Source organism: Motacilla alba, chromosome 28 (genome assembly GCF_015832195.1).
Source record: "Motacilla alba alba isolate MOTALB_02 chromosome 28, Motacilla_alba_V1.0_pri, whole genome shotgun sequence".
Taxonomy (NCBI): domain Eukaryota; kingdom Metazoa; phylum Chordata; class Aves; order Passeriformes; family Motacillidae; genus Motacilla; species Motacilla alba.
This window is the reverse complement of record NC_052043.1, coordinates 2168841-2195021: the sequence shown is the minus strand read 5'-3', so window position 1 is coordinate 2195021 and position 26181 is coordinate 2168841. Positions and strand designations below refer to the sequence as shown.

Below are 26181 nucleotides of genomic sequence, written 5' to 3'. Positions count from 1 at the left end.
CCTGTCACAGCGCTGGCACCTCCCTGGGGCTCCACCGGGGAAAACCCCGGTCAGCGCCCGCACCGGGACCCCGTCAGAGCTTGCAGAGTGGGGTCGGTACCGGGGTCCCGGCGGGTCGGTACCGGGGTCTCAGTGGATCTGTACCGGACCCCGGTCCGCGCTTGCAGAGGGGGTCGGTACCGGGGTCCCGGCGGGTCCCTACCGGGGTCTCAGTAGATCCGTACCGGAGCCCAGTCAGTGCTTGCAGAGGGGGTCGGTAGCGGGGTCCCGGTGGGTCCGTACCGGGGTCCCGGTGGGTCCGTACCGGAGCCCAGTCAGTGCTTGCAGAGGGGGTCGGTACCGGGGTCCCAGCGGGTCCTACCGGGGTCCCAACGGGTCGGTACCGGGGTCCCGGCGGGTCCGTACCGGAGCTCAGTCAGCGCTTGCAGAGGGGGTCGGTACCGGGGTCCCGGCGGGTCCGTACCGGAGCCCAGTCAGCGCTTGCGCAGGGGATCGGTACCGGGGTCCCGGCGGGTCGGTACCGGGGTCCCGGCGGGTCCGTACCGGGGTCCCGGCGGGTCGGTACCGGAGCCCGCGGGCGCTGCCCCGGAGCCCCCTAGCGGGGGCGGGCGGACGGGCACGGGCCGCTGCGCCGTTGGGCTCCAGCGGGACTTTCGAGCCCACCCGGTGCCATCCCCCGGTGCCGCCCCGCAGTGCCGCCCCGCCCTGCGCAGGGATTCCTCCCACCGGCCCCGGGTGCTCCCAGGCCCGCCCGGTGGGGCCCCGGTGCTCCCCCGGCCGCAGCCCCCGGAAGGCCCCGGCCCCAGCCCCGGCCCCAGCCCCGCATCCCAACCGCGGGGGCTCCCCTGAAACACCGCAGCAAAACCAGTGGAGCAGGCGGACAGAACAGGCCTGGAAGATCGAGGGAGGAGAACAACTCTTTAATAAATTAGCAAAATAAACAGCATTTATATATATATTTTTATATTCCATTGCTGCATCTCCATGGATCACAGGAGTTAAACCAATGTTGATTCCCAAGTCCCACGGCAACACTGATCCAGAGGCCTCAGTTCAGGTACCCCCAAGGCAATGCTCAGCCTGGCGGGACTTAAAAACCTAAAACCACTGAGAAATAAAACAGCTTTTTCGTAAGCCTGAGACACAGCTCCCGAGGGGCGAAGTGAATTATCGGGTGATTTCACCTGGCTGGCTCCAGGCGGAAGTGATTAAAAAGATACTGATCCAATTTTTTCCCTCTTCAGAAAAAAAAAAAAGTGTTCCTCCACCCCGCAGGGAGGAGGAGGAAGAAGGAGCTGATCTATTGCATGGAAGGATTATCAGTTTAACAATAAACCAGATTGATTTGCAGGGTTCGCGTCTCTGATTGTTGCGATGGCCAAGGGTGGAACTGATCGAGGATTTAGGTCATGCCTCAGCTGGTTGTGAACGGAGCCAGCCCCCGCCCCGGGGTCCCTCAGTCCTCATCCCGGACGTACTGCCCGGCCTCCCAGCGCTGGGCCATGACGCTCTTGTGGCGAAACACTCGGGTGCTTTCCACCACCTGCAGAGACAGGAACGCGCAGGATCTTTAAAAAGAAGAGACTTCCACAACGATCTTGTTGGCAGAGCTGCCCCCCTTCCCCCTGCCAGCTTCCCAGCCCGCTCTGCCTGAGCCAGTGTCCACCCGAGTGGTCCCCGTGGGAGCCAGGACCATCCTGTCCCCCCCGTCCATCCCACAAAGCCTCCAGGAGTGAGGGGAGCCGGGGAAGGTGGGAGGTGTCAGGGCAGCCCCCGCGCTCGTGACGGGCTTTACCTCTGTGTTGACCTTGTCAACGGGTTCAATGCCTGCGTACTGTGGAGAGAGGAAAACACGATTAGATAACGGCAGCCTGGCAGGGGAATATCCAGAGGCTGCCGGATCTGGCTCGCAGCAGGGCCACAGAGAGGCAAGGGAAGGCAGCACAAGCAGCCAAGCCCTCGCTGGGGTTGGGGGAACATCCCAGGCCAGGATCCTTCACAGGAGGCAGCTGCTGCTCCTCTCCGGTCCCACCCAGTGCTGGCAGCTCTGAACAGCAGGCGCTGCCTGGGGGGCCCACATGGCCCCTTGGTGGTGCCACCACCACCAGGTCTGCCACTGAGCTGAGCAGCTGGATCTCCAGCTCCAGGTGGGAGTCAGGAACAGCCACCTCCAGCCCCAGAGCCACCAGTCTCCCCCAGGCTCAAGCCCCCCAACCACCTGGCACAAGCAGGGTGGGCACGTTCACCTTTCCATCCTCCTTCACCCTCCTCCTCCGCTCCTCGAAGGGGCTGGAACGTGACGAGTCAGGGGTGAGGGTCTCTGCACTGCCCTGGGAGGAACTGGTCACTCTCAGCGGGGTGAAGGATGAGATCAGCCCCAGGATCCCCGGCTGGTGTGAGGCAGGAGAGGAGGCAGGAGACTCGGACACTGAGTAGTTGCCACTGGCACCTGAGGCAGCTTTGAGAGAAAGAGCATTGGGGGGTGACCTTCCACTCCCAGGGGGTGGAGACCCACAGGAGTGCCAGGCCCTTACCCCAAACCTGCCTCCATAGCAGGTCCAGCAGGTTTGGTCATAGCCTGGACCCCATGCCTGGGGCCCAGTCAAGGACTGCAGGAACAAGAGGTAAAATGCTTAGCTGGGCCCTTCCAGCCCTGTTTGCTGCTGTAACGTGACACAAACTCATTGAGACCTGAGCAGCTCTGGAATCCTGCAGAGCCCATCCCTCCTCAGCAGCAGTCCTGCTGACTCCCGTCTGCTGGTGTCAAGTTCTCCCAGGACAACCTGCTACCAGCACACAGGAATCCTTACAGGCATCCCACCAAATCATTTCCCTGTCCCTGTGCTCCCTTACCAGAGCTGTGCCGAGAGCGGGAGCCCTCCTGGGGAACAGCACTGCTGTAGGTGTCCATCAGCCGCCGCCGCTGCTCCTGGAGCTCCTCTTCCCTCTGCAGGTCGCTCCGGATCTCCTCCTCGATCAGCGCCGAGGTCTGCGGCTTCCACGTCCGCAGCCGGTACTGCTCCTCCCGGCCGTCCTCTCTGCGCAGCGGGCTCTGTGTCCCCATGTCCTCCACGAAGGACACCTTGGGCTTCCAGAAGGAGAGGTTCAAGTACTCTCTGGGCAGGACAGCAGTGCTGGCGGGGCTCGGGGTGGAGCCGGGAAGCTTTCCTCCCCGGGAATCCTCGCTCCCCCATTTGCTGGCGCTGGCGGAAGCATGCTGGGACACCAAGGGCTGCTCCCGGCTCCTCTCGCTGGCGGCGAAGCGCGGCTGGGACAGCTGGAAGTGGGCGATGCTTGCCGTGTAGCTGGGAACGCTTCTCCCAGCCCTGGTGTCTTCTGCAGGGCTGGGGCTCAAGGGCTGCTCCACCACAAACTCTTTAACCCAGCTCCTCCTCTCCTCTGCCCGCTTCAGGGGAGTGGGCTTCTCTGGGGGGGCTTCCTCCTGCTCGAACACCCTCCTGCGCTCCTCCAGCTCCTGCTGCGTCCCCTTGTCATACGCCCCCAGCAGCCTCCCCTGCCTCTTCAGGTCTTCCTCACGCTTCGTTTCCTGTTCAATTTCCCTCTGGACGTAAAGGGAAGCGCGGCCTCTGTCCTTCCCTTTCCTGCCTGGGCCGGGAGACATGTGAATGTTGAGGACGGGCTTGGTCTGGATCTCCACCAGCTCGCTGCTGGAGGTCAGCCGCTGGATTCCCCTTTCCTTCCAGAGGTTCTCCTCCCTTTCCAACGCCATGCGGATCTCCCGCTCGATGGGCGTCTCGTTGCTGACCCTCGTCTCCTTGCCCTGCTCATTGCTGCTGGCCCTCAGATCCACGTTGAAGGTCTCGTTGGAGGTGCTTCCATCGCTGGCATAGCCCGCCGTGGCTTCGTTATACATCTCACCCAAGCCAGAGTCCAGGTCTTCTCTGGACCCTGCTTTGGTCAGGATGGACGTCCTCCCAGTGAGATATGACCTTTCTGAGTGAGCTTTTCTGGGAGCATAAACCTCCTCTTTCTCGGGTGTCTTGTGTAAGGGCAAACTATAAACCTGGTAAACACCCTTGTCTGTCCTGCTCTGGCTGGATGCACCTCCACTGCTGTAGCCTCTCGTACCCTTCGTGGCCAGCTCAGGGCTGTACCACTCTTCTCTGGAGACTTTTGTCACTGACTCTGGCCTTGGGGACATGGCTTGCTGCCCTGGGCTGAAAAATGAGCCTGGGTTGGCCTTCTCCAGCATCAGGAACTGCTGCCGAGCCGCAGAGAAGTTGATCTGCTCCGTGTCAATATTCTCAGGGTCAACGGGTGTCGCAGCCCTGCCTGGGGAAGGTTTGTCAAACCAGATGGCAAAGCTGGTGGGGACACTGCCCGTGTGCCTGTCTTCACCTTGGCTGCCCACGCTGGTGCTGATGGAGCCCAGCTCATCCATGGAGCTCCACCTCTCCGCGATGGTGGAGCTTTTCCTCATCACCTGGCTCCGGATGACCTCCTTCCTCTCATCCTCGAGCTCCCTGGCTTTCTCAGGTGAGATGTTGGGTGGAGGGACCCTGTACAGGTCTTGCTCCTCATCATCATAGAGCTTGGAGGGTTTCCTCTCACCCTTGTAAGCCCGGAGGTCGTACAGGCTTCCCGATCTCACCACCTCTAGCTTGGACTCCCTGTCCGGGGACGGGGTCCAGACATCTCTTCCACCCTCCAGGAAATATGAGGGTGACTGGGACCTCCTCTTCCAGCTGTAGCCATTTTCCACCCTCTGGGTGCTGTGCTGAGCAGAGCTGAACACATCATCATCGCTGCTGGCCCTCAGGTCTGCCAGCGAGTCGTGCCTGTGCGAGGCCTGTGGCAGCTGGAACACAAGGTGCCTGGTGACTCTGTCCATCTCCTGGCAAGAGTCACTCCTGTGCCAGCCTTGTCCTAGACAGGGGACGCTGCTCAGTTTTGAGGTCACCCTCAGAGTCCCAGTTCAGCAGAGGCCAAGGGTCTTGACCTGGCTGGCCCTGCAAGCAGAAGGGGAGAGCAGCCATTAAGAAGAGCAGAAGGAGCAGAGGTTGAGGTGCAGCCCCTCTCCCAGCCTGGCTCCAGTGTCCTCAGCGTGGGACAGAAACTGCCACACCAGCCTGGCCCGCGTGGGGCAGGAGCAGCCAGAGCACAAAGCACCATTCCCAGCAGGAGCTGCCACAGAGCCAGAAGTGCACCCCACGCTGCCCCCCAGCCTGGCCGGGCTCTGAGGGAGCACAGCCAAACTCTGCCAGCGCTGCCTGCACTGCCAAATGTAGCAAGACCTCAGCCACAAGCTCCTGGTGACACCACATGCAGCTGGGCACCGCTCCGGGCACGGAGAGCCACGTGCCCAGGGCAGGGAGGGAGCTCCAGTCCCGGGCAGCACGGGCAGGGAGAGGCAGTGCCAGGCCGGGGCCGCTCCTGCATGGAATATCTTCTTGTGCCATTTACAGAAAGGAGCCTCCAAATAGCCCAGCTTTAGAAACAGCGGGGTCATAAAAACAGTTTCATGGCTCATAAAACGAGGGGACTTTAACCCCCCTGGCACACAGGGCAGGAGGGAACAGCCCCAGCCTCGGGGTCAATCCTCCAGAGCCACCTGGAACAGCCAGACAGGGAGGGGCAGCACAGGTGGGTCCCCCATGAGACGGCAGCTGCCACGCCATGGCAGATGCCATCCCTGGCTCCAGAACTGGTGACACATGTCACCTGCAGACAAGTTGGATGTGCCTGGAGCCAGCAGCACGTCCTGTGCCCACTATTTGCCGAGGTTTCACCACGGCTTTGGCGTCACCTGTGAGCCCCAGCAGGTGAGGGTGTGTCACCGCTGGGCACTCACGGCCTCCTGGGAGTGTGCAGCAAAACTGGAGCAAGGCCACGGGGACAGCAGGGGCAGCCCAGAACCTGAGGGCCACGGTCCTGGCAAGCACAGCTGAGGATGAGGCTGGCCAGGTGGAGGCAGGTGCCCGGTGTTCCCTGCATCCGGAGCATCCTGGCTCATCCCCAGGACCAGAGCACTCCGTGCCTGCCTCCTTCCTGCAGCGATTCTGGTGACCTCCAGCCCTCCCGGGATGCACCATCCTCCCTCCCGCAAAGCAAGCGGGGCTGGGCTCCAGCCAGGAGCTTTTTAAACCATTCCAGGGGCAGGAGCACATGGGTCTCATTAGCTGGGACATCCTGGCCAGCCCCGGGCGATGCCTCACCGCTGGAACTGCCGCCCAGCCCTGTGCCCAGCCCTGGTGGCTCAGCCTCTCTTCCTGAAGCTGTGCCCGGCTGAATTTACCTGTTAATTCCCCTGCTGTGATTCACTCTTGCTCTTTTATTGCCCCCAGTGACGAGGATAACGAAAACCGTCTGCCCACGCCTCTTACCATGTTTGGGGGGGATGAAATCCCGGCTCGAAGGGGACCCCCCTGACCGGGGAGCGCTGGCAGCCGGCACAGGAGGGGAGCAGGGACACACAAACCAGCTGGGCTCTTATCAGGGCTCCCTGCCAGCCCCACGCAAGCAGAACGGCCCCTCCCAGAGCTGCACCCAAAACATTCGACCTCCCCCAGCTCCATCTGTGGGACTGCAGGGGCTCGGGGGTCCTGGCCTTGCCTCCCCGTTCTGGGCTGCCCCCGGCCCGGCCAAGCACCGTGGGAGGTGCTGGGCACAGCAGATGGCATTGCCACCAGTTTGGCCCCATGAAGAGATGTCTGGGGTGCTTTCCAGGGTCCCCCCAGCTTGGGGGTTCTGCACAGGGCTACAGAGCAGCAGCGCACCCACCTTGTGCCCACGCTGAGCCGAAGGCTGCCCCCAGATGGGCCGACACACACAAACATGCCAGCAGAGTCCGTGTCCCTCTGCTGCCCACCCCAGACAGCGCCAGCCCTCCCTGCACACCCTCAGTGCCACCATCCCGGCGTGGGCACCGCTCCCTCCGAGGCCGGGGGGGACACAGCGTCCCCCCAGTGCCCGGCGCTGCCCTCGCCCCCCGGCACGCTGCACTTACTGTCCCTGGAGCTGCCGGGGCAGGGGTCCCCACGCCCCCGGGGTGCCCAGCTGAGCCGTGTCTGCCGGGGCGCGGCCGGGCTGGCGGCGCTGGGGTGTGCGGGGGGCGGGAGGGTGGCTGCGGGGCCCTGATAAGCTCAGCACCAGGGAGCTGTGGGGAATTCCAAGAAGCACGTTGGGCTCAGCGCGCTGTCCCCAAATTCCTGTGCTGCCGTCACCCTGCTGCGGCTGGTCCCATGCCCCGGGGGGTGCCCCTGGCCCCGACCCGTGGGACTCACCAATGCCCCGATGCACCAAGGTGCCAACACCCCGACGTGCCAACGCCCAGCGTGCCCGATCCCCCGGCACGGTGGTGTGGCCATGGAGCCCCAGACCTTGCTCCAGCACTCTCTGCCCCTCCGTGAACGGAGCTGAAGCTTCAGCAGAACCTGCATGTCCTGCTCTCCCCACAGAGGGACATGGCAGAGGAGGGGATGGCAGCAGAGCCCTGAGCCCGCAGCCGCCCCGTCGGGCTCTCCTGTCACACCACGGAGCCTCCCAGCTGATAACCCCGTGTTGGCACAGGCGGGTGCCCTGCTGCCACAGCAGCCCTGGCACTGCCGGTCCCAGCTCCCTCCTTCCCTGGGGACACGCCACCCGCTCTGGACAGCTCTGGCACCTGCCGGGCTGTGGCACATGTCCTTGGTGCCCTTGGTGCCTGGATCTGGCTGGATCCCAGCGGAGCGGGCGACATGGCCAGTGCTCAGAGCTGCCCTCCCTCCTGGCACGGGGTGTCACAGCCAAGCGGGCGATGCCGTGCCAGGCGCTCAGCCCTGTCCCTGTGGGACATCCCTGTCCTCGTCCCCTCTGCCCCCACCGAAGCCCACACCTGCCAGGGAGCCCCTTCCAGCCCCGCTGCTGCCCAAGCGTGGCGCTGGTGTCAGACAGAGCCCGGCTCGCCCCAGCTGTGGGGCTGGGGGTGCCACTTACCCCCCTGGTGCCCCGGTTCCTGCTGGGGCTGGCACTGCCTGGCCTGGGGACGGTGGCCGGTGGCTGTGGCTGCCAGGCTGCTCTGCGTTTCCGGGCAGGTGAGCGGAGCCTGTTTTACCCTGGGGCTGAGCCAAAGTCCACAGGTGATGCCAAGGAGCCAGAGCACTCCACGCCCGCCGCAGGGCGTGTGCTGGCACCTGGGCTGGCACTGGCAAGGGCTGAGGCCCCACTGCCCCAGGAGAGAGCCCTGGAATCCCAGCCCTGGGCAGGAGCAGGACCTGCATCAGCCTGGGGATGGACAGAGACCCTTGGCCACATGGTGATGGCACCTGGGGGCACCCAGGAAACCAGGCTGCCACGTCCCCTTGACCTGGGCATCACACCCCTCATCCCTTTGCTCCCAGCATCCTGGGTGCCCCATGCCCCTTCCTCCCCACCTCCTCTGCCCACACAATGAGGGAACAGCAGAACCCATCCCAAACCTTCCACCCCCATCCTCCCAGCATCCCTGCAGCCCAGCCTCCTCCCACCCAGCGGTGGCTCCAGGCTGGTTGTTCACACAGTTTTATTTGCTCGGTTTGGGTGTTTTACAAACAACGGGGTGGGGGGGATGGGATGGCAAAAGGAAGGGAAGGGAATTCAAACGGCTTCGGCACAAGTGAAAAGCTCAGGGGCACGGGAAGTGCACTTCAGCAGAGCTGGGAGTGGGACGGGGGCTGTGGGGCGGGGTGGGGACGATGCCAGGCCCACCCCCCACTCCTCTCACACCCCAGCCCCGGCCCGGGGGCCTGGTCCTGCTCCCCCCCACCCCCGGGGCCGGACTGGGCTGGGGGTCAAAGCCAACCGAGGGGCAGGGGGTGCCAAGGGGGGGGCTGGGGGGATTGCAGGGCCCGGGGTGGGGCGGGCGGTGTTGGCCCCTGGTGTGGGGTGGCAAGAGGCAACATTCCCCCCAGGCCTATGGGGGCAGATGCCCTGTGGCACCCAGCCCGTGCCCTGCTCTGCAGCAATGGGGCTCCAGCGATGCCCAACAGTGGATGGGGCAGGAGAGGCCCCCGTGCCCCTGGCAGTGCCCCCCTGAAGCCCCCCTTCCCCAGCCCTGCCTCTCCCAGGGGCTGGGGGTGCCTGGCTGGGGCTCAGGACAGGGGTGGCACCAGGAGCCCTCCCCCCCAGCCCTGCAATGACTCTACTGGGGGACAAACTGCAGCCTGGGTGGTACCTGGGGGAGAACGGGGATGTCACAGGGACAGGGGGTGTCACTGCTCACACAAGGGGAGTGTGGGGGAAGGAAAGCCCATCCTTGGGGGAGCTGAGCCCCATCCCTGGCTGCTCGACCACCGGTGTCCTGGTGGGCTGGGCAGCTTGGATGCTGCTCCACACATTTTGGGGGATCCCTGGGGCCTTGCCCAGCCTCACGGCAGAAGGAACCCTCTCCCCCTTGAACAAGGATCCCTCGCTAGTGGCTGCACCTGCCCAAAGCTCCTGGACAAGTATGTGGATGCTGCCAGCCCAGCTGCTGCAGCTCAGGGGTAGCTGATGTGGGCACGGGGGACCAAAAACCGTGGGGGCCCCCCTGCCTGCCCCAGCTGGTCTCAGTGGGGAGAAAACGCTGGTGCTGGTGGTGAAATCCCCACTGAAGAGCTGGGGTGCAGGGTGGGGCGGCAGGGGGGCTGCCCTCTGTGGGACACCAGACCCCTGGCAGCTCCCAGTGCCAGAACTGGGCTGAACTGGGCTGCCCCACTGCCCCGGGGGACCCAAAGCTGCAGCCCAGGAGCCCGGGATGTGGCTCTGCAAAGCTGCCGGGTGGCAGAGGCAGCAAGGGGACAGCAGGCTGGGCCACGCTCCTGCTGCCACGAGGAAACACAGGACCCCCACCCCACTCCTGCCCCACACGGCTGGGCCCCTCAAGTTGCCCTTCCCTCGCTGGCACTGCCCCAGGAGGACACGGGCACTGGGCACGGCACAGTTCAGCCCCCTCAGCTGGCAGAGCCCAGTGGCACCGGCGGGCAGCCGAGACAGAGGAATGGCTGTCACTGCCAGCCCCAGAGCGAGGGGCTCCAACACCTGCAGCTGGGCCCGGGAGGAGCGGAGCAGGCCTGGGGACAGGCTGGGCTGGCCCTGCAGGAGCCCCCCGTGGGCCTGGCCATTTGCACAGCCGAGCACCAGGGAGGGGAGGACGCTGCCCTCGGTGCCATTCCCTCGCCCGGACACGCTCTGTCCTCGGGGCTCGGGGAGCGCAGGGATGAGGACATGAGATGGAGCAGAGGCGTCCACGGGCAGCCAGCGGCCAGCAGAGCCGGGGCTGGCCCCGCTGCAGGATGATGGAGGCACAGAGGGAGAGGCTGGCGCAGGGCTGGGTCCGATGCCCACCGCGGGCTGGGCCGAGAGTGGGTCGCGCTGCTGGCGGCTCCCGGGGAGTCATCTACGGACACAGAGTCGTCCTCCGATCCCCTGCCCGGCGGCTCCATCCTCCCACGGCGGGCGGGACAATGCCGGTGACACGGGGAGGGAGAGGCCCCGCCGCCGGTGGCAGGTGGGGACGAGGCGGGGCCGTGATGGGGTGGGCGCACCGTGGGGCGAGGGGGGGTCACTAATAAATACCACAGGCAGCGCTGGTGGGGGGCGGCACGGGGCTGGCATCGGGCAGATGGGGCGGGCGGTGCCGCTGCCCGCTGCGGCCCCGTGGGCACCGCGATGGATCTCCCCGGCTCTGCAGAAAGAGGGTCTGTGTCCGGTGTGGGGGGGGGAGCCCGGGGGGGAGGGGGCTCGGCGGGGGCTCACATCACCGTGCAGCACTTGCAGCGCTGCTTCTTCACGTCTGTCTCCTGCTCGGCCTCCTTGGCATCCGCGGCGTTGGCGCCCGGCTTCTGCCCGCCCGCCCCCTCCTCGCCCAGCGGCTGGGCGGCCGCCGGCTCCAGGGCGGTGCCGTTGGGCGGCGTGTGGTCCTTGAGAGCCGGCTCCGCCTTGCCCTCGGCATCCTCGATCACCACCAGCTCCGCCTTGATGGTGCCCTCCAGCCCCAGCACCTTCTTGGTCTCGTTCTCATCCTCCACGTTCTGGTAGCCCATGAAGATCATGGTGACGGGCTGCTCCTGGCTGGGCTCTGTCCCCTCGCCCGGTGGCACCTTGGCTTGCAGCCCCGTGATCTCCCGCCGCGGCGTCGCCTTCTGGCTGCCCGGGGCGCTGCCGCCCCCCTTGCCGGCCTTGGCCGGGGTCTGGCGCCCGGCAGCTTCGCTCAGGGTGGCCTCGTCCGCCTTGTGCAGGAGCTCGTCGACCTCGGAGGAGCTGAGAGGGTGGGCCCCGTTCTGCAGGGCCCCGTCCTCGGCACTCACCGCGTGCACCACTGTGGGGACAAGAGGAGGGATGGTGAGAGGGGCTCGACGTGACCCGGCAAAGCTCCTGCTGGCAGGACCCGCTCAGCCCCGGCTCCCGTGTGGCCACGGCGCGGCCCCTTCCCCTCTCCAAAGGTCCTGCCGCTGAGGCTGGGACTGCCACAGCACCCCAACCCTCCCCTCAGCGGAGCTGCTGCCAGACCCTCTCTCATCACCTGGCAGCAGCCAGGGAGACCGAAAGAAAAGCCCAATGGAAGGAGCCGTTCCCAGAGCCTCAGGCTCAGCGAGCCCCGCGGGAGCCACGGCCGTGTGCCAGGCCACCGACAGCCGGCCAAGCTGCCCGTGGCAGGACAGCATCTGCTGGCAGCCAGCTCGGCCAGGGCTGGCGTGACGCTTTGCAGCAGGTCACCACTGCCACCTCTGAGCCCCCAGCGACGCTGGGCAGTTGCTGCCCCTCTGCGTTCCCACCACATCCAGCAGCACCATTGCACGTGGTGGCCCCGGAGGAGATGGGGCTCTCGTGGCTGCTCGTGGCACTGAGGCAGAGATGTCGTCGTGGCCAGAGCAGCCAAAGGCTCCTTGCGTTTTCCACTTGACCTGGGGCGTGATGTGATGGTCAGTGAGCTGCCTCAGTGGGCGGCCAGGGAGTGAGGGACAGTGACCAGCCTGGCAGGGCCAGCAGGGCCACGGCCACTCGGAGGGGCTGAATGGGAGCGCTGTGGTTTCCTTGGAGAGGGGGTTGCTCCACTCAGCCACCACCGTTCCCAGTAGGGTGCCCCAGTTCCACAGCTGGTCCTTGCCACCACGATGGTCCCTTGGGTTTCACCAGGCCCTCTGGAGCAGGTTCCCAGATGTTCCCAAAAGCAGGAGCTGCAGACAGGGACCAGTCCCTGGTGCTGCCCTTCTACCATCCTCAGCAGCCACGCTGCCTGCTGCCAGCCCGTGGGACAGGCCAGCATGGTGCTAGTGCCCGTTCCCTGCCCATGTGACAGGCTCCTGGGTCCTGGACAGCACAGATCCTCCTCTCTGCTCTCCAGCAGTGCAGGGTCACGATGTGCAAACCAGGGCTGGCCACGCTGCCATGACGATCCTGCGATCCACTGGGCTGGAGTTGGTGAGGGATTGCCCTCACAGAGCCGGCAGGAGCAGCCCCCACACTTCCTCACCCTGCTGGGTGCCTGCTGGGATGTCCAGGTGGCCGCTCCCTGTCCCCTGCCACCGGCGTGGGCTGGCCCGTACCTTTCAGCTCATCCTCGTACACTTTCACCCCCTGCACACAGTGGTTCTGGGGGAGCATGGTGGTGCTGGACAGGACCTTGGTCTCCCCAGTCACTCTGTCCTTCTCCACTGTGATCTCCACCGAGTACATGGCTGGGACACAAAGAGGACAGCGCGTGTTACGGTGGCCCTGGCCCTCCCTGTCCCTTGCTCTGCGGCTGGCAGCAGAATGGAGCGCGGCGGTAGCGCTGTGGTGCTCAGCAGGGCTCAGCAGGGCTCAGCAGTGCCCAGCAGGGCTCAGTGGTGCTCAGCAGTGCCCAGCAGGGCTCAGTGGTGTCCAGCAGGGCTCAGAGGTGCCCAGCAGGGCTCAGTGGTGCCCAGCAGTGCCCAGCAGGGCTCAGAGTGCTCAGCAGGGCTCAGTGGTGCCCACCAAGGCTCAGAGGTGGCCAGCAGGGCTCAGAGGTGGCCAGCAGGGCTCAGCAGGGCTCAGTGGTGGCCAGCAGGGCTCAGTGGTGGCCAGCAGGGCTCAGTGGTGCTCAGCAGTGCCCAGCAGGGCTCAGCAGTGCCCAGCAGGGCTCAGAGTGCCCAGCAGGGCTCAGCGGTGCCCAGCAGGGCTCAGCAGGGCTCAGTGGTGGCCAGCAGGGCTCAGAGGTGCCCAGCAGGGCTCAGAGGTGCTTAGCAGAGCCCAGCAGGGCTCAGTGGTGCCCAGCAGGGCTCAGCAGGGCTCAGAGGTGCTCAGCAGTGCCCAGCAGGGCTCAGCGGGGCTCAGCGGTGTTAGCAAGGCGGCAGCGAGGAGCGGTGAATGGCAGAGGCAGGGGTGACATCCCTGGCACATCCCTCCTCCTGGGACCCGTGTCCATCCTGGTGCTGCTGGCATCACCTTACCCCCACGGCTGCTGAGGTTCTCGGGCTGAGCCGTGTCCGTCTGTCCAGGCAGAGAGCAGTGCTGGGGCCTGGGCTGGGAGCCAGGCTCATGCTCAAGGAGGTACAGCCCCCACTGAGGGGCTGGCACTGGGACAGCCCCTGTGCCCCCATGGGATGGGAGATTCTTGGCATCTCTCCTTCCACTCCTGGCCAGTCCCTGCCAGCAGTGGGGTCCTCTCAGCCCTGTGCCTGGTGCTTAGCTCCGAGGATCCCAAGATGGGCTCTGCCCCAAGCTGGTCTGGTCTGAGCCACTGCCCCAAAGCAGAGCAAACCCCTCCAGCAGCAGAGCTGGCTGCAGCCCCCCCAGCTCGGGCAGCCTGGCCCCGCAGCCCCCCGTGCCTGGCACTCTGCTGCCTCGCCCCGGCACTGAGAAGCCGCAAACAGAGCGGGAAGGATGAAACTGGAGCAGAGGCGTGGAACAGGGCTGAGGCAGAAGGGCCCCGAGCCACAAACCAACCGTGGGGTGAACGCAAACCCAAACCCTGCCCTGGGCTTGGAAAGGCATCGAGCGGCGCGGCGGGAGCGGCTGCGAGCTGAGGGTGGTGCAGAGGGGAGGGGGAAGCAGCCTGGAAGGAGCACTCCTCCCAGGGCAGCGGGCACCTACCCGCCTTCATCATCTCACTGCCTTCCACTGCCTTCATGGGGCTGCTGGAGACCCTCTTGTCAGCTGGAGATGGAGAGGAGAGACGACTGCCTGAGGGCTGCTGTGCCCACGGGTCGGGCCCCAGGGAGGGCAGCGTGTCCCCCCACGGCTGGCACCTGGGAGGGCTCCCCCGCCCAGGGCACCACTGCCCGGGAGGGGGAGGGGACGTGGGGACAGGGCTCTCGTCTGGCTCTCCCCACCCATCTGGCCTCAGGGCAGCAGGAGGGCATGGCTGGTGCTGAAACGCGGCCGAGGGGGATCAGGATTCACCTACCCTTAACTGTGCCCAGGGGACTCTGCAAAACAGAAGGGAGAGGTTATAGGAGCTTCCAGGACCTGCCACAGACCCGCTGCCTGCACACCCACCACCCACACACCCCCATCCCCACCGGGGCTGGGACCCCAGCCCCACTGCTGGCAGCCCTGCCCATGGCCAGCAGTCGTGCCCACCTTCTGCGTGTTGGGGACAGCCTCAGCCTTCTTCTCCTCCTTGGCTGCTGCCTCTGCCAGGTTCTCCTTGGTCGAAGCCACTGAGCTGCTGTTCTCCAGCATCTCCAGCTCCTTCTCCAGCCTGCAGGGAGAGTCAGGGCTGAGAGGCCGAGGGCAGCGTGGGGCAGGTAACTGTGCTGCAGGCAGCCACAGACCTGTCCACACAGGCTGGCACAGGGGATAGGGGACACACAGATTGTCCCCTGGGCTCACAAGGTCCGGGGACAGACTCTGGCATGGCCGTCACTGTCCCTTTGCAGAGGAAAAGCCAATGGGGTCAGCACCAAGGGATGGCACAGACCCCACCATGGGACACGGGTCCCTCTCTTGGTGGCCAGAGCAGGGCTGCTCCATCATCGGGCTGCTCCTGCACGCATCCCTCGAAACCTGGCTGTGCTTCCCACGAGGGCAACCTGCAGTTCTCAGCCGCCGGCCTGGCAGCACAGCCCCACAGGATGCAGCAGAGGCCCCGGGGAGTCCCCATGGGTTGGCTGCCGCCCCCGGCAGAGCTCCCCCGGGCTCCTCACACGGCGCCGGCGAGGAATGCACCGCGCCATTAGCCGGACACAAAGGCCCCTTCGTGCCTGACCCCTCTCTGCTCCGATGCTCGGTAATTAGCGGCACCGCCGTGACTGATTGCATTCCTGCCGCGCTGCCGGGACACCCCCGAGCCGGGCCGGGGCTCCGTCCCCGCCTGCGGCTGCCCGGGGACAAGGGGGGTGGGCAGGGGCTGAGCCATCTCCCTTCTCAACCTCCCCCAGCCCCTTCCCAAGGGCTGGGCCACCACGAGGGGGACAGAAGCGGGAGCCAGCACCCTGCCATGGTGCTGGGCACCGAGCAGCCCCCCGGGCACCCCAGCCCGAGGCCCCCCACCCTGTGGCTCCCACTGACACCCCACGCATGGCAGCTGGGGACGGCCATGCCCAGAGGGGCTGCAGGGCTGGGCAGGCTCTGGGTCTGCCTGCAGCCCCTGGAGGAAAGCTGGCAAGAACCCAGGCAGGGTTCAGGGTTCAGGCTCCAGGGCGAGCCGCAGCAGCACCGTGGGGGGATGGATCTCCTCTCCCAGCAGCTCCGAGCTCAGCGTGCCCTGCCTTGTGCCCAGCACAGGGGATCCACCTGAATCTCAGCACCCGCCTGCCCAGGGGGCTCTGGAGGGACTTGGGTGCCCTCTAACTGCACCCCAACACCGGCCCTGTTACCTCTGGATGGTTTCCTCCAGCTCCTTGGTCTTCACCTCATCCTCCTGCATCTGTTTCTTCATGGCCTCTTCCTCCTCGGAGGCAGAAGCCGGGGCCCCCTCCAGGAGCCATCTCTCCCGCAGAGCCTTGGACTGGGGAGCAGAAGGGGGTCACGGTCCTGCCCTCGGCAGCCGGGGAGGCTCCGGGGGCTCCCGGGGGATCCTCACCTTGAGATGCTGCAGCTGCCGCCTGTCATCCTCGAGCTGCCGCCTTTTGTTCTCGATCTCCGTCTGACGCTTCCGCTTCTCCTGGGGGAACGGGAGCGGCGGCGCCGGGGTCGGCGCGGGCAGGGGGTGAGCACCGGGCATCGCCGGGCAGGGGGGAGCGGGGCCGAGGGGCTGCCCCCGGGGACTGCGGTTCCCGGCCTCGGGAACACCCCACAGCAAGGCTGGCATCAAGTCCCCGCTCTCTCTGGGACGAACTGAGGCATCGGGGGTGTGGAGGAACTGGGGCAGAGCCCGGGCTCTGTTCACCATCTCAAAATGTCACCTTCCCCCCGGCCGGCCCCGCCGAGCGAGCTGCCAGCCCCCGCGGCCTCTACCTCGTCCCCCCCTCGCTGCCACCCGTCCTGGGGCTGCTCCAGATCGTTTCAGCAGAGTCAGACCCAGCCCAGGCGCGTCACCCGGCGCTTTCTCCTCTGGTCCAGAACAATTTGCCCTTTGTGTGGCAGAGCTCGGCTGGCTTCGGGCTGGGCTGGGCTGGGCGATGGGGCTGCACCAGGGCAGCAGAGGGTTCAACCAGCCCCGTGCCCTGCTCTGAGCAGGGAGGGATCGCTCAGCAGGGCCCCCAACTGCTCCCTAATTAATAGAATTACTGGTGCCCATGGCATGGCTGGAGAGCATCATCCTCAGCCCTTCCTGGGGAAGGAGGGGGAGGGAATCATCACTCGTTTCCCTCACTTGGGGCTCGTCAAGGCGCTGCTTCGTTAATTAAACCTCCCAGCTGCCTGTTGCTTGCTCTGTCCCTGTTTCAACAGCCGTGACACCCCAAGAAGAGCCCCCAGAGGGACACACTGGCCAGGGCCATTCTGAGCCCTCCTTCAGCTGCTGGAGACCTCCAGTCTGTGGCTGATCACCTGCCCCGGCTCTCCTGCACCCTCCTCCCCGCTGGTGGCTGCAGGTGACGCCCTGGGGACGTGGGGACACTGCCCTGAGCAGGACTCACCGCGATGGCCTGCAGCCGCTCCTGCTGAAGGGTGCTGGCCTCCACGACCCTGCAGAGAGCAGAGAGCAGCCGTGAGGAGTGACACCAGTGGCAGGTCACCAGGACAGCGTGGAACCGGCAAACCAGACACAGGTACACGGACAAAGGCAGAGCCCTTCCCTTGTACCAGCTGCTTCCTCCTCGCCCCCCTGGAGCCAAGCACCCCTCACTGCACGGCTCCTCCAGGCGCCTCTTGGCCCTGTCCTGCCCAAATCCGCCGGGCCAGGCGCCTTGCCCAGCCCCTGGAGCACTCGTGTGGTGCAGACCCGTCCTGGCGAGGCTCAGGGGGAGCCGTGAGCACGGAGGGGCTGCAGCAGCACCGGGCAGCTTCCGGCCGCCCCGCGTCCCAGTCAGGCTCACGCTTTCCATTCCAGGCCTTCCCTGGCTGCTCACACCTTCCCCCACTGTGACCTTCCCAGGCTGCACACACGGACACGCTGACACACACGTGTGCACAGACAGACACACACATGTGCACAGACAGACTGACACACACGTGTACACAGACACACCAACACACACATGTGCACAGACACACTGACACACACATGTGCACAGACAGACACACAGACACACTGACACACACGTGTGCACAGACAGACACACAGACACACTGACACACACGTGTGCACAGACAGACACACGGACACACACACACGTGTGCACAGACAGACACACACATGTGTGCACAGACAGACTGACACACACACACGTGCACAGACAGACACACAGACACGCTCACACGTGTGCACAGACAGACTGACACACACGTGTGCACAGACAGACACACGGACGCACACACATGTGCACATACAGACACACTGACACACACGTGTGCACAGACAGACACACAGACACACACGTGTGCACAGACACACTGATACACATGTGCACGGACAGACACACCGACACACACATGTGCACAGACTCACCGATACACACATGTGCAAAGACAGACACACTGACACACACGTGCACAGACAGATTGACACACACATGTGCACAGACAGACACACACACGTGCACAGACACACCGGCACACACGTGTGCGCAGACAGACAGACACACACATGTGCACAGACAGACGGACACACACGTGTGCACAAACAGACACACGGACACACACATGTGCACAGACAGACTGACACACACGTGTACACAGACACGCCAACACACACATGTGCACAGACAGACACACACACGTGCACAGACAGACACACAGACACACACCTGTGCACAGACACACCGGCACACACGTGCACAGACAGACACACCGACACACTGACACACCAACACACGCGAGTGACAGCAGGCTCTGCTGCCCATGCCACCCTGCCAGCTCTGCAGCACAGCCGTGCCGGGTGCCGCGCTGCCAGCCAGTGCCCTGCCGCCTCCCTGGCCGGGCCCAGCTCTCCCAGGTGCCCCGGAGGGCTGCAAGGAGGGGTTATCCCCCAAGCCCGCGGCCGCCTGCCCACGCACCCGCCTCCCCGTGGTGTCCCCGTGCTGGGGCGGCCCGGTGCCAGCAGCGCGGCCCCCGGGCTGGCAGGAGCCCCCCGAGCCGCGGGGCACCGGCTGCCGGAGCCGCAGCGGGGCCGGCTGGGACCGGGATGCTCCAGCGCCACGGGAGCCGCTGGCTGCTGGCCAGACGGTGCTAACGAAGTGCCGAGCTGTGGCGGTAATTAGGGCGGGAGGCACCGAGCTATTGTCAGGCCGTGGATCATCTCTGCTTGCTCCCTAGAGCGAGGGACGGAGAGGTGGACTCCGTGCTCCCAGGGAGGCAGTTTGCCGAGGATGGTTTTACGCACGGGGTGCTGAGCCCCACACATGACACCCCGGGCTCTGGCCTCAGGTGCCAGCCATGGCAGCCTCACACGGGCTCCCCAGAGGCTTTCCACCGCTCAAACGGGCTCTGCAGGGTGAGAGGAGCCCCTGCCTCCGCCTGCTCCCTCCTCGAAGTCGGCAATTAACTGCGAGCTGCTCAGAGCCGCCGTCCTCCCCTCACCCCACACCCTGGGGATCCCTGCGATGCGCAGAATCCAGGCCAGGAAAACAAACGGGGAAGGTGTCGCTTTTGTGGTGTTATTTTGGTGCTGTTTGCAGCGAGGCTGGGACCGCTCCAGCGGCGCAGGCGCATGGCGCCGCTCTCACAGCCCTCTGTCCCCCGTGTGCCGTGTGTCCCTCGCCAGCCCCACACACCCAGGGCTGCCCTTCATCACGGGGTCCCCCCTGCTCTGGGGCCACAGGTCCCCTCAGCCCAGCCCTTGGCACCCCACACTCCCAGGGCGTTGAACTGGGCCCTGTTTCTCTCCTGGATCTTGCCCTGTTCCACGGATCCAAACTTTTACAGCATTCCTGAAACATTCTGTTCTGCTTTTCCTCCCTCCTCCATCCTCTTTTTATTTTCCATTATTTGCTACAGTCTCCACATTCCCAGGTCAGACGCCAGGAATCTTCCTGGCCCGGGGAGAGCAACGCAAAACGGGCTGGACGGCCCTGCTGCAACCCCTCAGCCTGCTCAGACCCGTCCCGGGGGGCTCTGATCCATCCCGGGGGGCTGAGCAGGGACCACCCCAGCACCCCCAGGCCCTGCCTGCCGGGACCAGGCGCTGAGGGGGTCCCAGGCTCCCCAAATGCCCATCCTGCCTGCCGTGACCGGTCTCTGGGGGGGCTGTGAAGGGGCCCCGTGGCCCCGGGGACTGATGAAGGCGGTTCCCTGGCGATGGTTCCCTGGCATGGTTCCCTTCCATAGTGCCATGGCAACGGCGCTATGGCAACGGGCGAGTGCCAAGGGGATGCTCAAGGGGATGTGGGGGGATGCTCGTGGTGGCAGAGGGACCACAGGGCCCCCCCAGGGTCGGGGGTCGGGGTGGGGTGCCCTCCCCAGGCCTGGCACCCCAACAGAGTGCCAGCCAGAGCCGTGGCATCACTGGGGGCTCCACTGGTGTTCTGATCCATCCTGGGTGCCAGCCAAGGTGGGAAGGTGACCCCAGGGCCACCGAGCTCCTCAGGAGCCGCCAGCCCGGACAAGGAGCAGGGAGAAGGAGCAGGGACATGGGGGATGACACCCTGGGAGCTCCCAGCAGCCATCCCCAGGCCCGAGGCCGGACCCACACACGCGTGTGAGCACACACACGCCCGTGCCCGAGCCCGTGCTCTCCCTGGGCTCTCCAGCTCTTTCCAGCCCTGCTGATGCTGCCGTTTCCCACCATCACAAGGGAAGCCCGTGACCTTTTGTCTCCTCCCGCCTGACATGAAACAATAATGTTTATTTGCCTTCCTCCGTTTTTTCCCATTAGCTCATCCAAATGTGTGAAGAGCCGTTTCAAGCTGCTCCTCTGCTCCCCTGACCTCCCGGCCCTCCCCACCCACTCAGCTCCGAGCTGGGGGAGCGCAGGAGAGCGCCCTGCAGGGGCACCACCCCCGTGCAGGCCCGGGGTCGGCGGCAAAGGCAGCGCTCGAGGGATCGGCGCTGATTTCCAGCTCCATCCCCGTGCCGGGAGCCGGGCCCGGAGTGACGCGGCCGTGGGGAGGCTGCGAAGCCCTGTCACAAAGCCATTAACAGCGGGGCCGGGATCGAACGCCCCCGATGGCAGGCGCGGGAGGGGAGGGGAGGGGAAGGGAAGGGAGGGGAGGGGGCTGCAGCCGCCCCGGGGCCGCCGTGCATCGACCACGAAGGCAAAAGCATCAGCGGCAGCGGCTCGGGCGGGGATGGCCAGAAATGCGCTCGGCCAACGAGCGGCGGGGCCAGCACAGGCTCGGGACCCTGCCCAGCTCCTGCCCTGCCCCACGCTGTCCGCCTCCTCCGGCAGCTCCCGCATCACCCCGGCGCCCATCGCGCTCCTTCCCCGCTGCCTGCGCAGCCTCAGCCGTCGCCGCTGCCCGGGGAGGGGACGGGGACAGGGGGAGGCGGGGGGAGGAGATGGCAGCCCCAGGCTCCCGAAAACGCAGATGCATTAGAGCAAGCGGAGCTGCCTGATTGATTCTTCGGGCTGAGACGTGGGCTGGGAGTGCCAGGAGAAAATGGATCCCATGAATATTTGATGAACGGAGGCTTGGGGAGGGAGTTTGATTGGAAAATTACAGATCTTTCAAACAATGGTTCAAGTGCCCTCCAAACGCTTGGGTTTCCAGCTCCCTTCCAGTTAGAGGAGCAAGGCTCCACCAGGAAACTCCCCCCACGATTCATGAATGAGAGCGGAGCCGGCCTCTCCCCACCCCCAGGAGCACCGGCCGGCCAGGACAGGCAGTGCTGGCACTGGCCAGGATGTGGCACCTGTCTCCTGTCACCAGCCATCCCCGGGCTCCTGTTCCCGTGTGCCAGCGTGGCTGTCCCACAGCGATGCCACGAACACAGGCACACGCGATGTTCCGAGGAGCCAGCAGGAACGCGGATCCGGGCACGGGCACCCCTGGGAGCCCCGACACCCCACAGGGAGCTCAGTCCTCGGCGCCAAGCCCAGGGGCTGGGCCCAACCCTCACCCAGCCACGCCGTCAGGAAACACCTGTCTGGGGCAGGATCCACCCGGCTCCTCTCCCTCCTCCGGGCTCATCCTTGCCCCTGACTGGGGCTCCTGTCTGGGACCTGGGGGCTGCTTGTCTCTGGGTGCGCTGCACAGACGCGGGAGCCTGGGCTGTGCCTCCAGCCCCGGTCCTGGCGCCTCCACTCAGCCCTGTCCCAGGGCACGGCACCTCCTCAGCTCTCCTGGGGCAGCTCTGCTGCTGGAGGCCCAGCTCAGCTCCCAGCTCAGCTCCCAGCCCAGCTCCCAGCCCAGCTGCAGCCACACGAACCCACCCCCAGGGAAAGGGGCTGTTTCTGGCCAGGAAGCACGAACACCAACAGCAGCAGCTTCCCAGGAAACCTGCTCCAGTTCCTCCCAGTTCCTCCCAGCAAGGCAGGTCCAGCTGAGAGGCCCCGTCCTGCAGCTGAGCTCTGAACCCTGTGATCCGCCAGCCCCAAGCAGGGCTGGGTGCTGCTGTGGGTGCTGCTGTGGGTGCTGCTGTGGGTGCCATTATGGGTGCTGTTGTGGGTGCTGCAGTGGGGAGCTGTTGTGGGGAGATGTTGTGGGTGCTGTTGTGGGTGCTGCTGTGGGTGCTGTTATGGGTGCTGTTGTGGGTGCTGTTGTGGGTGCTGCTGTGGGGTTTATGGCCTCCTCTGGGAGAGCTGTTGTGGGTGACAGTGCTGCTCCAGCTGGACACAGGGACAGGACAGAGCTGGCCCCCTCTGGTTCCTCGCTGGCCAGGAGGCAGCAGGGTCTGCTCTGGGTTTTACTTCTCCCTGGATGCCAGCAGAGAGCAAGGGCTTGAGTCCCTTCCCAAAGGACTCATGGGTTGTTTCTCAGGCAGAAATCTCCCTCCTTCCCCTGCAACTGCCACCTTCCCATCAGGGAAGGCAGGACCAGGAGAACCCTCGCTCCAAGGAGCCCCTCAAAGCCAAGGGGAGGCAGCCAGTGAGACAGAGCAGCAGAGCAGCCAGATGTGACTGCAGAATCTCCAGCTGCTCACGAGCACTGACAGCAGCGGGAGCAGAGGGCACAAGAGCAGCTCCAGCGGGACCAGCACAGCCTTTACCAGAGTTGGAAAGTTTCTGCCAAACCTCCCTGGGCACCAGTGGATTGTGGCAGCCAGGACCCTCCTCCAGCCACTGCCCGTGCCAAGGCAAAGCAGGAGCCAGGGCAAAGGCAGCAGTGCCCGCCCCAACACCCCTTGGCAGAGCCAGGCCAACAGCAGGGGAGCATCTTGCCATGTCCCCAGCTGCCCTGGGGCCCTCCTAATCCTCCAGCCCCTCGGCCAGGCTCTGGAGCTGAGTGGCTGGGGGGGTTGTGTTGTTTTGTTTTGTGGCTGTGCCCCCCACCCGGAGTCACTGGTAGATTTTCACTCAAAAGAAAGACACGCTGGCAGGTGCAGTGTATGGAGGTGGCAGGGGAAACCCTTTGCACCCCTCCGTGGGCTCTTCAGCCCTTGCTGGGAGGGTTGGTCCAGAGCAGCGTGAATGTGGAGCCCAGGAGCAGGAGCCACCAGCCTGCCCGGCACCATCCCCCAGCGCAGCTCCAGCCCCAGCCGCCTCTGCCCCAGGAGAGCCTGAGCCCAGCCCGGCAGCTCCTCACCCCCTCCCCAGGGCACGTCACACCCCTGGGCTCTGCCCTTCCCCTGGCTGCTGCCTTTTGACAAATCACACACGTTTTCCTCCCCAAAGAGGCTCTTTCCTGCAGGGACTGTGGCGCCGTGGAGCTGCCCGGAGCCTTGGCCCTGCCTCTGGCCCCTCCAGCAGCACGGGGAGGCTCTCTGCCTCCCCAGCCCCGCAGCTGCTGCACCCCAAGTCCCACAACATCCCCCCAGCTCAGTTCCAGCCCCAAATCAGCCAGAGCCCACCCTGGCCCCAGGACACCCCCAGCCCACCCCTCGCCAGCGCCCCATGGCCTCTCGGGGCCCCCAGGTGGGGGACAGGCTGAGAGGGACCTGTTGAGCACGCGTTGTCTCAGAAGCCAGTGGCAAGAGGATCCATGCAGGGTGAGGTGCCCACCAGGAGCAGAGGGTGGCTGACCCCGAGCTGCCTGGAGGAACACGCAGGGCCAAAGCCAGGCAGCTGCTGGGGTGTCCACCATGGTGGGCACCGGAGCCACGGGAGGGAAGGAAAGGCCTGGGTGAGACAGGGCCAGCGCTGCCTCCCAGCACCTCGAGCAGCCCCCCAGCCCTTTACCCTGCTGGCAGCAGCTGCTGGTGTCCCTAAAGGGGCGAAACCAGCGCGGGTAGGACAGTCCGTGGCCACAAGCCCCTAGTGGCCTCTGCCTGTTCCGTCCTTCCCCCACCCGCCCGGCTCCGAGCTCCCAGCGACCGGTCAGGGCCCCGCCGCAGCACACAAAGGATGAGGCCGAGGTCCGAGAGCGTCCGTCTGTCCAGACTCCTCCGCTGGGACCCGATTCGCGAGGATCCCCCGGCCACAGCCGCTTCCCTGGGCAGGGGCTGGGGGTGCAGCGCAGGGAGGGGTCCGCAGCTCTTTCCACCCACTCACCCCACCGCACGCAGCAGCAACAACAGGTTCAAAACACGAAAATAAACGCCCTCCCCACCCCCCCCCCCCCCGCTTCCTGCACCGCTGCCAGCCCCGACGCCCCCCGCACCCTCTGCACCCCCGCAGCCTCAGCGGGGCCTGTGCCGCTGCCCCCCGAGCCGGCCCTCCGGGACCGGGGAGGGGCCGCACCTGCTGAGCGGCGCTGGGGGGGAAGGAGGCCCCGGAATCGGGGTCCCGAGCCGCGGAACCGAGGGGATGGGAGCCCCCGAGATTGGGGCCCTGAGCTCCGGTATCTGGCGGGATGTGAGCCCCCGGTTTTGGGGGTCACAAGCACAGGAACGGGGGGGATGCGAGCCCCACCCCCGGTTTTGGGGGTCCCAAGCCTCAGCATAGGGGGATACAAACCACTAGTATCGGAGTCCTGAATCCCCAGGGGGATGCGAGCCTCCGGTTTTGGGGTGCTGAGTGCCCAGGAGCAGGGGGATATGAGACCCCAGGTTCGGACTCTCCAGCCCCGGCATCGGGGGTGTACGAACCCCCGGTAAGAGCTCCGTGAGCCGGCGGAGCGAGCTTCCCGCAGCCCCGGCGCGGGGGTCCCGAGCCCCGGCCCCCGCTCCCCGCTCCCCCCCTCCCCGCTACTGCGGTCTCAGCCGGCGGGGCCCGGGGGGGCCGCGGCCCGGTACCGGGGTCCCGGCGCGGCTCCGGTACTCACTCCATGGTCCCGGCGGCGGCTCCGGCGGGGGCGGGTGGCGGCGGAGCGGGGCCGGCGGCCGCCGGCGTCCCGGCGCTCAGGGCCCGGCGGGCGGCGGCATCCCCGGCGGGGCTGCGGGATGCGCAGGGATGTCGGGACCGCGCCGGTGCTCCCGCCTCCCTCCCGCACAGCTCCGTCTGCCGGGCGCGCCCCGCCACTGCCGCCGCCCATCATCCGGCCTCGGGGCGCGCCGGGTTCCATCTGCTCCCGGGGGTCCCAGCCGGGTCCCGACCCTCCACCCCTCACCCGGCCTCGGGGACCCCCGAGGCTGTGGCAGCTGCTGGGGGTCCCGAAGAGGGTGCTGGCCGTGCAGTGCCCGGTGCGGGGCGGGTCGGAGGGGCTGCATTCAGGGCCCCTCCATGAACGCAGCCCCTGTCAGGGTGTGTAACCCCCTCCTGTGAATGCAGCCACTCCGTCCTGCCCCGCTCCGGGAACCAGCGACTCTTTGCTCCCCCTTTCCACTCCCCCATTTCCCAACCCAACGGCCACAATGGGCAAACGGCCGCAGGAAGCCCAAAGCCGCCCTCCGTTGGGAAATCTGCCCGCTGCCGAGAGGCAGCTCTGCACTTGGCCCCAGAGCAAGCCGGGCTCTGCACTGAGGGTCAGCACATCCCCCCACCCCCATGCCCCCACCCCCTGCACCCCTTTTTGCGCTCCCCGTTGGTGCAGAACAGAGGAGGAAACTGCCCCTGTGCCCACGGCATCATCCCAGAGCCACCGGGGCTCTGGAGGGGCTGAAAGAGGCATCGGATGGGAGCACAGCACAGTCCCTGTGTCACCCACAGCAGTCCCGGCGACATTCTCGAGTCTCAGAGGTGTCCTGGGGCCCCGCTGCTGCCACCTCCCTGCGGAGAGGCGTTTCATCGCAGCTAGCTCAAGGCACAAGAGGAATCAGGGCTCAGAAGCTGCTCTGCTCCTCATCTCCCACTCCGGGGGAAGCTGCACGGAGCTCCCCGAGCCCTGAATTGCACAAAGCAGCGACACCCGGAGCAGGAAGCAGGAGGGAAATACCCGCCCCCATCCCAAGGCTCAGCCCCCGGAGGGATTTAAGCCCCCCCACCCCGAGCAGCCCCAGCGGTGGTGGCAGCGGCCCTCTCTGTGCCACCATGGTCACAGCTGGGCTCTTCATCCTCAGCCTGGGAGGCTCCGTGCTGCTCCCAGTTCTGGCCCCAGCAGGTAAAGAGAGAACCGGGGTGCCAGGGCACATCCCCAGGGTGGGAGACAGCAACCCCGGACTCCAGCGATCACCTGCACCCACCAGGCGCCCAGGGGAGCCAGATCATCGGGGGAAAGGCAGCAGCACCCCATTCCCGGCCCTTCATCGCCTCCATCCAGATGGACGGGGAGCACGTCTGCGGGGGCTTCCTGGTGTGGCCCAAGTGGGTGATGACAGCCGCCCACTGCTTCATTCCCAGGTGAGCCTCGTCCCCACGTGGGACAC

At 66.0% G+C, this 26181-nt stretch overlaps 3 protein-coding genes across 7 annotated transcripts; all 3 read right to left on the bottom strand.

Moving 5' to 3' along the window:
- Positions 1–905: 905 nt before the first annotated feature.
- Positions 906–7094, bottom strand: LOC119712542 (mitotic spindle positioning). 3 transcript variants are annotated; one of them, XM_038163886.1, is made up of 5 exons: positions 6968–7094; positions 2854–4970; positions 2247–2458; positions 1796–1834; positions 906–1543 (listed from the first exon to the last, which is right to left on the bottom strand). In XM_038163886.1, exons 2-5 carry the CDS (start codon positions 4850–4852, stop codon positions 1457–1459), a joined length of 2337 nt encoding a protein of 778 aa, XP_038019814.1. In that variant the 5' UTR covers positions 4853–4970; positions 6968–7094; the 3' UTR covers positions 906–1456. The 3 variants fall into 3 exon arrangements, with proteins under 3 accessions (XP_038019814.1, XP_038019817.1, XP_038019815.1); XM_038163889.1 differs by lacking the exon at positions 6968–7094 and adding an exon at positions 6742–6952; XM_038163887.1 differs by lacking the exon at positions 6968–7094 and adding an exon at positions 6345–6724.
- On the bottom strand, positions 6964–10400 carry LOC119712366 (fibril-forming collagen alpha chain-like). The gene is made up of 3 exons (XM_038163470.1): positions 10303–10400; positions 9824–10243; positions 6964–8044 (listed from the first exon to the last, which is right to left on the bottom strand). The coding sequence occupies exons 1-3, from the start codon at positions 10398–10400 to the stop codon at positions 6964–6966; spliced, it is 1599 nt and encodes a 532-aa protein (XP_038019398.1).
- On the bottom strand, positions 8484–24870 carry PALM (paralemmin). Of its 3 annotated transcripts, XM_038163893.1 has the most exons (9): positions 24702–24870; positions 16941–16989; positions 15944–16024; positions 15738–15868; positions 14500–14620; positions 14324–14345; positions 14011–14073; positions 12504–12635; positions 8484–11275 (listed from the first exon to the last, which is right to left on the bottom strand). In XM_038163893.1, the coding sequence occupies exons 1-9, from the start codon at positions 24704–24706 to the stop codon at positions 10710–10712; spliced, it is 1170 nt and encodes a 389-aa protein (XP_038019821.1). In that variant the 5' UTR covers positions 24707–24870; the 3' UTR covers positions 8484–10709. The 3 variants fall into 3 exon arrangements, with proteins under 3 accessions (XP_038019821.1, XP_038019822.1, XP_038019823.1); XM_038163894.1 differs by lacking the exon at positions 12504–12635; XM_038163895.1 differs by lacking the exons at positions 12504–12635; positions 14011–14073.
- Between the last annotated feature and the right edge of the window lie 1311 nt (positions 24871–26181).